The sequence below is a fragment of the Lutra lutra genome, chromosome 7 (assembly GCF_902655055.1).
Source record: "Lutra lutra chromosome 7, mLutLut1.2, whole genome shotgun sequence".
Classification (NCBI taxonomy): Eukaryota; Metazoa; Chordata; class Mammalia; order Carnivora; family Mustelidae; genus Lutra; species Lutra lutra.
The window spans coordinates 127,233,300-127,245,378 of NC_062284.1; the positions used below are offsets into that span (position 1 = coordinate 127,233,300).

Consider the following 12,079-nt stretch of genomic DNA (forward strand, 5'->3'; position numbering starts at 1 on the left):
TCATTCCTTTTATAAATGATGATACTGAGTCCCAGGGCTGAGGGATCTGAGAACTTCCCTAGACACATAAAGCTAGCAGGTGACTAAAGCAGGATTTCAGGTCAGACGGATCAGCTCAAGAGCCCATGCTTTTAACTGCCATCTTAGAGAAGGTAGCGACCAAGCCAAGTCTTGTAGAAGGAGAATCCGTGAACTAGTTTAAGCAGTGTGTGGAGAACATTCAGACGGATGGACTCCATGTGCAAAGTCATGATTGCACAGAAGGTTTTCAGACAAAAGCAAAAGTATGGAGTAACATTCATGATAATAGAACTGGAAGCTGATTAGCAGTATTTAGATGAATATGTGTGTGTACACACACACACACACACACACGTGCGCGGGCCAGTTAAAAAGTGGGAAAAAAAATGAAAAGCAATTCTTTGCCTGCTTTTGGAAGTATCTGTTCTAAAAACACAAAATGGTAAATATCTGGAGTTTTTTGATGGAGCAAACACCCAAGAAGATCAAGATGTCTTTCTTCCTGTTTTTCTTATGTAATCATTAGCTTTGCTTTCTGCTATAAAGGAGTGAAGGTTTTTCCACCCCACAGGTGTTCTTGGGTATGTATTAACTCCTAAAATCCCATATGTGATTTTCTCCTTATTTTACTTTCTCTTTTTGAAACTATTTTTTACATTATTTCCAACCTTTTAAGCTTAAAAATCAGATCCCCAACCTACTGTGGAAAAGAAGTTAAAACCACAGTGTCTGCAGCTACAGCCAGAAGGTCTCCTAGAGACTTTTAGATCCAATTTTCCCCTTTTCCTGATAGGGAAACTGAAGCCCATGGGTTAAGTGATTTTTCCAGTTCATGCAACTGGTTATGGCAAAGCTGAGATAGAACTTTGTATCTTCTGATTTCTAATCAGTGATTTTTTTTTCACTGTATCTTGCTACCTCACCTCAGACAGAAGACTACCACAATAAGAATGTTATCTGATTAATCTAAATAATCCAACACTATTAGAGAATCTATTTTATGGACATTTAGGACAGTTCCAAGTGCTTACAGTCACAAAGTATGTTTTTGGATAAATCAAGGGCTTTTGATATGACACACCAGTCACTTTCTAGGGATACGGTACATTCTGTCAGTAAATTTCTCATGGAGTGCCAAACGGAAGGTTCCCGTGAGGTGCGTCTCAGAGTTTTTGCTGCTCTGCAGGACTCTAACCTGGGAATGAGATGCCTGTCTCAACTTCTCACAGTCCCTCCAGACCAGGAGTGCTCCTGCGTCGGGGTGAAGGACTAGTGAACCGAAAACAACATCAAAGGATTTACTTTAGGCTGTAAATAAGAGCATATCCCTCCTCTGCTCAAGGTCCTCAGAAGACCTTCGATCTCACTTGGAATTAAATATAAAAAACTTTACTGTGGCCAAAAAGCCCTTCTTAAGATCTTGTCCCAGAGGCATCTTTGGCCTCATCTTGTTGGGAGCTCCCTCAGCTCACTCTAGAAGAGTGTCCAATATAGAGGAGGCATTCACTAAATGTTTGCAGATTGAATAAATGAATGAGAACCTTTCCATCATTGAGTAAGATTCATTCATTCATTCATTCATTCAGGAAATAGTTATTGAGTACCACCTTTATGGAAGTACTGGGTGGAGTGCTAGGGGCATGGTGGCGAGTACAGACAAATATGTCCTACCCTTCTGATGCTTATTTCCCAGAGTCAACATGATCATTAATCAGGTAATCACACAAATAAATGTGATTTACTTCTGGTAAGTGTTGCAGAGGGAAGGCTCAGGGTGCAGTGGAGAGCTTGTTTGATGGGTTCAGTAAAGGCGGGAGAGAGCATTCCCTAAGCAAGTGATAAAGGATAATAAAATTTAACCATTTTACTTAAGATTTACTTAAGATTCATTGAACATAAATTTTGTACTTAAAAATTAAAAATCCAAGTGGAGCTAATGGTATGCATGATAAAGTCTATAGGGGAAAGTGTACTGATGTATATAATTTACTTTGTAAGGCATCCAAAAAATAAGTTGGGTTAGTGGATATGCATAGGGATAGATAGATGGGTTAATATGTGTTAAAGCAAATATAATGAAATGTTAATAATAGAATCTAGATGATAAGTGTATGGGTGATCTTTGTAAATTTCTTTCAGATTTCCAGTATGCTTGAAAGTGCTCGTAGTATTGGGGGGAAAAGTTTTAACCAGATCAGGAAACAGGAGGGAACATTCTCCACTGAGGGCACAGTATGTATAAAAGTATTTATAGTGCCATTATACTCCTATTACTTTTGTGTTTTGGATAATGTCTACAGAACAGCAAATGTATTTCTAAATATTGGATATAGTTTTAATTAAGTTTGCCTTGTTTCTGCATCGAATTCTGTGACAGATATTTATTAGTGTCACAAATTTTAGAGTGTCACTGACCTCTTCTGCACTTGAGAATTACCAGAGTTGACAGTACCTCACAGAATCAGCCTTTTTAAAATACAGGCTGTTTGGAAAGCATTTGAGGCTTTCACATTCACTCTCTTCACTTAATAATAACAGCTACCCTGTGGGTATGAGATAATAAAGATCATCAGTATTTATCCCCATTTTGCAAATTAAAGACTGAAGCTTAGAAGGGCAGAGAAGAGTGATATTCCAGAAACCACAAACACAAGTAACATTACTAGAACTATGCATATCCACAAATCAGGAATGCTGATTTCCTGTTCAGCCTGCCTTCCCCCTCACCTGTTCTTCATCTGCCAGTGTGAAATATGTGTCTGGGACCAATGAATCAGAAGCATGGTCTCTTTCCCTGCCACTGTAGTGGAAATGGCTAAACTCCATCACTTCCAGGAAGTCTTTGCATATGCTGTTTGCCCCTGATTAACATGCAGTCGTATCTTGGAGGCAAATGTTCTTAAAATTCTTTGCCTTGGGAATACATTTTATTTTTAATTTTAAGAAATAAACTGGTGTCACAGAAATTAGACTGCGGGTCTCAAGACCCTCCTGCCTGTAGACCAGTGTGGTAAGGGCATACAGAGAACACCAACCTAGTCTTCATTTGTCTTCATATGTGATTTTCCCTCACATCAGGAAGTGGCAAGGGAAGGATGGGAAGGAAATCTCAGGGACCTCAAGGGGAAGATATACATTTGTTTATTCCTTCTGTCTTCCCTTCAACTCATTTATGGTATTATTGAAAAAAAAAACCTCCCCCAATTAATCTAAATAAATAAGATCATGTGTTGACTATGACTTATAATTTGATCATGTCTAAAAATAAGAAAGCAGTAATCTGGAATGGCAAATTCTATAGGCTTCATATAGTTCTTCACTTAAAAATATTATTGTGAATGAGAGTTGGAAAAGATCTAGAAAGCCTTCTTTATTCAAGTTTTTCAACGAAGATATGCCACCGGTTCTCAAATTTTATAGAAGGGTGCTTTTTAAAGGAGCTCTTCTTCTTGTGACTAGAATGTTGTTATATGAAAACATAGAATTTGTTCCTGACAAAAATTCTTCTGGATTTTAGCTCAAATACTGTCACTGATGTCATATTGCCACGTGAACTGGTATTTTTAGGGAACACCCTTATTTACCCTCTTACTCCAAGATACACATAAACACTTGTATCTAAGTGGGTGTCTGATTTTTAGAACTCTCTGAAAGTACACAATCTAGAAATAGAGGACTCTTCTGGTATTCTGAGAAATCCACACAACTCTGAGCACTGAGGCCCTTCGAAGGATGTACAGCCACCGAATGACTTGCCAGCCTATTCTTTGCTACTGTTCGGTTTGGTTTCAATGAGCTCCTGATACAATTTGGATGAAAAGAGGGCCCAATGAAGTCGATACAGCTGTGCTGGATCAAGTCCCCACAAGTAAAAAGGCAGACAGTCTGTCCTTTTTATGATTTCACCCTTCCTTCCCTTGGAATTTGTTTACTCAGGTCCTCTTACCACCTTTTAGCCATTGTCAAGAAAGTTTTGCAGTGGATCTCTTTCCAAATGAAATAGAATTGCATTTTTGAACCCAAATAAACTGCTTCATAACCTTGTTTATTTAACATCTGTATAGTGCCAAAAATGCACATGCTTATTTTTAAAATAAAAATATAGCATCTCCTTTTTTCATTTATCATCTAACCCTCAAAAGGTATGATTGCAACAGCACTCTCAGAAAATGCTAGTTGTTATACATTCTGAGGAAAATAAACACATGTGCATTTTTACAGAGAGAAGGATATTTACCAAAGTGTACCCTCGGTTAAATCTGTTTCTTAAGCTCTCTCTGCAGGAGACAGGAAACTAACAACTGCAATGAAGCCCCTTTCTAGTTCCAAATCACTGCTATTTATGTTGTCATACTACGTTCATTATTCAATTTCCCTGTAGTCTGAAACAAAGGAACTAAGGGAAAATATACCACTGACCAGTACAAAGTGCTCGACTACATGGCAGTTTGGTGTGTGTTGAAGATTTTGGAATAGGAAAATTGCCAGCTTATTCTTTGCCCTCTCAGACAGATGGATAGCAAAACCCGCCTGTAGGTGCAAAAGCCACAGAGCCGAATGGACACGATTTCCGAATTTCACTTTTGTTTCTACCATTTGATCTTGCCTTCATCTAGAGAAAATAAATGAAACCACAGACTTTTCACTTCTCAGTTTTTAATAAAGAAGCCAGGTTTTGGTGGATGGATCAGAGAATGGTAACTCTGCCTTTGTCTTTACAGCCAGCAATGACCGAAGCACCTCTTGTGGCCAGATAGTGTGCTACATTATTGCAAAATGTTATGAAAAAGAAAAGGGTGTGTTAGTGAGCATCATAAAACTGAATCTCATACCTAACTTCCTCAAATCAAAAGATGGAAAATCCTGAGCCCTCCTGAGCTCGCATGTGCTTGGATGTATGGTCTTGAGCACACACTTTCAGCACTGGCCAGATGGACCGCTTCCTGCGTCCATCTTGAGACTCCTCTTCATAAATATGCCCATCAGGGACATACCTCCAAAGTTCTAGATGCCAAAAGTTGATAGTGAGGGAAGGTTAGGAATTTACATCAAACAGTGTTACAGCTTCTGGGGATTTACCATCAGAGTATTACTGTAGTAAGAACACTGCCATTTCTGCATTCTAACTGCTTGGATTCATACTCCAAATTTGCCACCACCAGACTGACATTACACTTTGGTTCTCAGTTGCTTCATCTGTGCCATGGGGAATAACACATATAACAGCATATCATGGTGTGAGGATTAAGAAGTATATTCAAAATGGAGTTACATTTTTATGGTTTGGTCTTTCATTATGGTGCTAGGAGCAGTTGATCATTTGCTTTGTCACTGCACGTAGCTCAGTGGGAGTCCAGCTCCTTAAGCCTCTGAGATAAACCAAGTGTTACTACACAAAGTATTGGTCCTTTATTAAGTGGGTTCTTAATTGTGAATTTTTCTTTGTTTTCACTTTTGATATGAAATTTAGTATCTTATAATATTTTCAAGAGAGAAACCATCTTTAAACCCTTTTGTGAATGTCTCATTTAGTTCTTCTAGAAAATTCACCCAAGAAAATTAAAGACAGGTTAAGCACCTGTCATTTGGTGCCATTACTGAATAACTGGAGAGATTATTCCCTTAATTCTAGTAGTAGGGACTTGTCTGTGCCCTTTAAAGCATTAGACTGGGTGAGGCAGAAAAAATTAACCAACTTAAAAAATAGAAAGTTTCCCTGACTCTGCATGAGGTTTTTTGCCCTAGGAACTAACATACTCTATGGTTCCTTATGGCACTGGAAAACCAGTAAGTTCCTTATTCAGATTATTCATCTACTAATGGTTCCATTTTTCTAGCACTGTTAGCTTTTGGGGAAAAGTGAACTTGAAGTGACATGTAATGTGACCAGACTCTAATCATAGAACCTCAGAGCAGCTCACGTTACTAAAAAAAAAAAAAAAAAAAAAAAATTAGAACGTGTATATGCATACTCTTAAGTCTATATGCAGAAGTGGTGGTTTTAAGCACACTCACATGCATACAGAGAGACCACGACAGTCAGAAAATAAATATGCTCCCCCAAATATCACTTACTCATGAAATTATGAGATGTGAGATGCCTGCAGGCCTGCTGGACTCATTATTTTCATTATTTCATATCTTACTGTTGCAGAGGCCTTAAAAATCTCAGCATCTGTATACGTAATTTCTTTAAAATAAATGCAGTGAATTTTTTCTTTCTGTAATTCTCACATCTTGTGCATATGCATACTTCTCCCTCATCCCTCTCCCCAATGAGTTAAAAGCTCCTGAAGAACAGGAACTGTGCCATCTCTATCTTGTGGATCTTTCTGTGGTATCTAGATATACATTTGGTGTTACCTGATTGACAAGACTGTAAGGATGAAGGGAAAGTCATGTGAACCAGAAACTATTTCTGATATTAAGGAAGATGCTTAGAAACAACACATAAAAGGAATACAAAGTAAGCCACAACCAAAATAGATGATGAAAAAGTTTAAATATATTAATGGAGACGTAGGGGGTGGGAGTGGAGAGTAGAAAAATAGCTGTACTTAAGAAAGTAAGAGCCAAGGAGTTTTTTAAGGTTCACGCAAAAAATATATATATAGCCATTTTGAATATGCATCCAGAAACTATCAAATAGTCAAAATAAACTAGTATGTGAAAATATGCAAGAAAAAAATTTCTTCATGCAGTCACCTGGTTGATTGAAAATTGTAAACAAAAATATTTGCATAACATGCTGAATTTTATAGTAGGGAAAGAAATCATGTGCTTATTTTAAGAACAAAATGAGTTTAACATACTTCTCCCTAGTTCAGAGGGTCACTTCTGAATGAGAAAATTTGTGGGACTAAAAAAAGGTAAATAGTTTCCAAATTGCAAGTCTATTTGAAATCATTGTTTATGAAGATATTTTTTGATACAAAAAAAAATTTGCTTTAAAATCACCACAGCATGGATTTGTATTTTATTGTTAAAGGGCCAATATAATTATTGAGGAGATCTATTAATTTTACTATTGATGAATATAGCACACATGGTGGCTAAAATTACTTGCTCTCCTAAACCTACATGTTGGAGCCTATATTAAGAAACTTGTCATTTTGATGAATCTTTCCTACACATGAAAAAATTAAATGAAGCCATTTAAAATGCATGGGTGTTTAAGTGAGCACATGCGGCAAAAAGAAAAAACTAACAAGCATATAAATGTTAAACAGAAGGAAGAAAATACTAAAGCCTTTAAATGGAACTAGAAAAGGAAGATTTTTAGGAACTTGAAGAAATAGGACATATGACTTCCAATTTCAAAATGGTGAAGTTAGAGTGTTTCTGCTGTCTTAAAAATCACATTAGAAAAGAATATGAAGAAAGAGAAACACTCATTTATGCATTGACAACTAGAAGACATGTATAACTCCCATGTTGGAGAATCCTGTTAGAGAAATGGTGAAATGATTCAAAGCAGAGAAGGAAAAATTCAAGCACCTGTCAAGGGGATACCAACAGAAAGCAAGTATCTTTCACCCTGAAGACTTTGAGAGAGGTTTTTGAAATGGATGTACCATTTACTCCAGAAGGGGAGGGTGGAAATGAGTATATTGAAAATGTCTGCAAGGAGGAGTTAGACCCTCAACTCTCTGTCTCTGTCCCCACCCCAACACAAACCCTGCAGAGACATACATGTATGTTCTAGAGAAGCCCTGGATTGGAAGTGAAGGCAGACCACAACACTAGAGTGAGACAGAGGATTTAAAATAGGAAGATTAAGTGTAAGTGGGCATACCAAATGAGGTAACATCAGTTCCTAACCTTGCCTGGTTCCAGAAAAACTGAACTTCCTCTGAGGAAAAAATCCTCATGTACTCATAATTTGGAGCCTCCTCCCACCAAAAAAAGATTAACCTACATTTTATGTAATTCTCTGGCATTATTTTTAATAATTAAGGCATTTATTCTGTGCAATAACTAATAAACCCTGAGATCTCATGGCTAAACACAACAGAGCAAGTTGATGTCTCACTCACATGATGTCCAATATGGCTGACAGCTCTCCTCTCTCTTGTAGCTCTGCCATCTGAAGCACGTGGCCTCCCAGGTCCTCATAGCAGGGGCTGGGATGGAAGCGGGAACACATAGGGTCTTAACTGACTAGGCTTATAAGTGAGACCTATCACTTGCACTCATTGTGTGTTGTTCAGAACAACACATGGGAGATGGTAGGGGAGCAGCATACGAACTATTGGGTGGCCACTAACTTCTCAACAACACTGTGCAAACTTAGGTCCAGGTTATCACAAGACACTTCACTTTCTTCCCGTGTACCAGCCACAGGGTTTGTGGTTTATTTCATTGAATAATTACAATTCGTTTTAAATTTAAAAGCTAATATCTGTTGACTAAGAATACATTGATGTGCTGGGCCTGTGACAGGACTAAGAATATGGAGATGCCTAGGATATATTCTCTGGTCTCAAGGTTATTCTACCACTTCTTGGTTCATATTGCCTTTAAAATAATGTTTAGATCATTCCCTGTTAATGTTTATATTGGTGGGTGTAATCAAAGCTAATTAAAGACTAAGTTTTTTATTTATAATCAACAGGATTTTGTGTCCCTCTTATAAATATTTAATTTCAGATATTTCTCCCAAATTTTATGAGAACCTCTTCTTTATTAAGTAAAATAATGGTTGGGAACTCTTTTTTTCTGTATAATGGCAATATGGGGAGACCTCTAATATATTCCATAGAGAAGTAACTTCAAATTCATCTGTTTCTCAATATATTTTGTGCTTTATTTCTGATATTCACTGAAGCAGGTTTGTAAATTAATATTAATATGAAATGCTCTATAGAAACTTTCATAGCATATCAGTTGAAAGTAATTATCCAGGAAGAGTTTGTACATCTGAGGCAGTTTTACAAATGCATCTCATAAGCTCTATGAAAGGAAATAATTCTCCTGATTTAAAAAATATGTATTTATCTCAGAAATACTATGATATCTGTTCTTATTTTACTGTCTAAATCTATAGATTGAACTGCTTCTAACCATGGTACAAGTGATTTTTAGTACTTGGATTCTGAGAGTATTGATCAATTTTTTATAATGTTTGGCTGCCGTATGTTTTCTTTTTCAGAGTACCCGCGTGGCCTTGGACCATCTGGAATCTGTGCCTGAGAAACTGAGCTTACTAGAAGATTTCAAAGACCTGAGAGTGAGAAAAAGTTGGCTTGTCTCTTTCAGTATTCCTATTTGAGTGAGAACATTTGACATCTTCCTGATGTGCAAAGAAGGTTGTAGGGAGGGAGGAAGAACCAAAAAAATATTGGAGACTCTTAATATTCCATCTTATCAGAGTTTATCGACATTTTTTAAGTCAGGATTGAAAATACTGGAACTTACGTATTACCACAGTAGAGGAAATTAGAGACTTTTATCCTCACACTAGAAGCTCATTTGGCTTCCTAAAGCTTTAACTTTAATTTAGAAACACCTTAGATTTAAAAGAGGTTACACATTATATTGACAGAAGATAACTTTTTTGACAAGCAGTTTTAATTTATGGACTATCTTCTTTCTTTAATTACAAATTTTCAGAGTACTGTTTGTTTTAGAGATAGGATAGTACACAGGTTTTCTCTATACTATGATATTTGAATTCAAATCCACAGAGTTTTAGATTTTATATCCCATGCCATTTATCGATAGAACTCAAACCACAAATCATTTCATTATCAAGGAAATTAATTACATGTGTGGACATAACTACTGCAACTTCTTGAAGTTCTCGAAGAGGAGACATGTAAAACAAATAATTCTGCCTCCAGTCCTGCCAGACAAGGTTCAGGCCAGAGAATACCTTGCATATCCCTTTAGGGATGCATAGATAATGGACAATTGTAGTGATTTATAATACCTGGGTCCCATGTGGCTGAACCTGGCAATGGTGAGAGTATACTTTGAAAACCATGAACCCCTTATTTCATATTGGCTTTAAAATATAACTTGTGTTACATTTAGGTTTTGTTTAAATCTAACATATTATTTGAGAATCTAATGAGTAGGAAATATAGCCTGATTATGCCATATTGATTATCAGAGGCACTGACAGAATATGGCTCTCAAGATCTATGCTATCTTAAAGTCACCTTTCACTAAGCATATTTTCATAGTTCAGTAACTAAACATTATTGAACAGGATCCAGGGTTGAGCTGACACATCCAGAAATTGAGGCTATCGCAGATAGAACAAACAAAGTGTTTCTAGTACATTTTGCTAAAGTTTCAATTCTTTCTCATGATTTGATTACATATTTGCAGTCTAAATCCCTATCAAAGGATTATGAAACCAGTGTCCAAAGAGATATGATTTTAACTCACCCTTCTATTACCCAATGTGGATAGCAGACAGTATGTTACTCCCACATCCCTTCCACATTTTTCTCTGTAGCTAACAAGTCATCTAAAGGAAGGAAGGGCAGACAAGAGAAGGTGTTGGAAACAGGGGCATTTGCTACTGAAAAACAGGTGTCTCCCTATACCAGCATAAAAAAGAAAAAATTTAACCTCCAGTGACAGATCACTTTTTCTCCAGGGGTCTACACTGAACAGAATATTCATAAGTGCAATTTATAAGTTCTCAATTTATAAATCCTATTACCAAAAGTTTTACTTTTTTTCATCATATGGGCTAAGTGATTACCTACAAGTCTAGCATATATATACACACACATGAAGATGCCTGTTTAGTGGTGTTTTTAGGGAGAGTATTTTTTAAAGTTCGTAATTGTGCTTTCCAATATTAGTCATTAAAATTGAAACCTTTAGCTTTCAAGGAAAGGAGTCCATTAGCAGGTGTTCCGCACTAGCATGCAGCGGGCAGTAGCTACGTTCTAACCTGTATTACATTTATTTTCAAATCCTCTGACCCCCTACTCATGGGCACTATTTTCCCCCATTGTTACAGCCAAAGAAACGGAAGCTTGGAGTATGTAAAGTGTTTGGAACTGGGATCTAGTTCCATGTATTAACTACAAGCCCATTTTCTTTGCCTTTACTGCCTCTAGCTCGAAACCTACTCTCTCTGTACTCTAAAGTCCCCTCTATGATTAAAAAGAGCTTATTTAGTCAAGTTAATGAAAACAACTAGACCTAGCCTTAAATAAAAATGCATAAAGCCTTTAGATTATGAGATTATGTTTTTCAAACTTCTGAAACTTTCTAAAAATCAAGATGCTGTCAACAAGAGCCCAAAGACGTAAGCTCTGATCTGAGCTTTTACTAAGTAGTTACAAAACTACTTAGTAAATTTGGTATTTCCTCATGCCTAGAATGAGGGGCTTGAGCAACATTATCTCCAGTTCCTACTCACATTGGCATTGCTAGTATCTCTGTGAAGATATATTTCACATGTGTATTTCTTGATAATACTACAGTCTATGGCTAAGTAAGTATAAGCTATAGTAAATGCAAATCTCATCCTATTTAGTTTTTTTTTTTCCTTTAAACATGTCATAGGCCCTCTTATTTTCTTTAACCTTGTTTTGAAAGAAGTGGTTCAACTCTACAATTCCACATTTAAACCTTATATACTTGGTATGGTAGAAAAGAAATAGCTTTGGGCTCCAAGCCCAATCTGTCACAAATTGCCTAGTCTTGGGCAAATCATTTTTAACTTCCACTGGGGTAGAACATTTTATCTATAATAAAGAAATTTGTAATTCTAATACTCCTTCCGGCTTGAACACTCAGTAAGTTCCTTGGGACTGTTTGGGGAACTAAATCCTGTAGATAATTTTTCTTGCATATGCAAATCAGTTGCTCTTCTTTTATTCTAATTTCTTCCTAATTCATAATAGAAATGTCTAAATAACTAGGTATCATGACCACTATGTTCCATCCTCTCTCCAAACAATGGAGGAAGGGAAGAAGGGGAGGAGAGAAAGGGAAGAGAAGAATGAATGAATGAATGAATGAATGACTCTGACATTTTTCTTTCTTAATTTCTTTACTACCTGAATCTCTATGCTTTTGAGAGCAGATG

The 12,079-nt window shown here is 36.7% G+C and overlaps 1 protein-coding gene across 10 annotated transcripts in view; it reads left to right on the forward strand.

The window, feature by feature from the left end:
• CEP128 (centrosomal protein 128) overlaps nt 1-12,079 on the forward strand; it is a 404,915-nt gene that overhangs the window by 371,140 nt on the left and 21,696 nt on the right. For 7 of the 10 annotated variants that reach the window (XR_007128480.1, XM_047735544.1, XM_047735549.1 and 4 more), the window contains 2 exons: nt 2,161-2,253; nt 9,173-9,250. Coding sequence is in view for 9 of the 10 variants with exons in the window: in XM_047735544.1 (XP_047591500.1) it covers nt 2,161-2,253; nt 9,173-9,250 (171 nt within the window). In the remaining variant the exon portion in view is untranslated. Of the gene's footprint in view, nt 1-2,160; nt 2,254-9,172; nt 9,251-12,079 lie in introns of those variants that run through there. The other 3 variants (XM_047735551.1, XM_047735548.1, XM_047735550.1) reach the window with 1 other exon arrangement.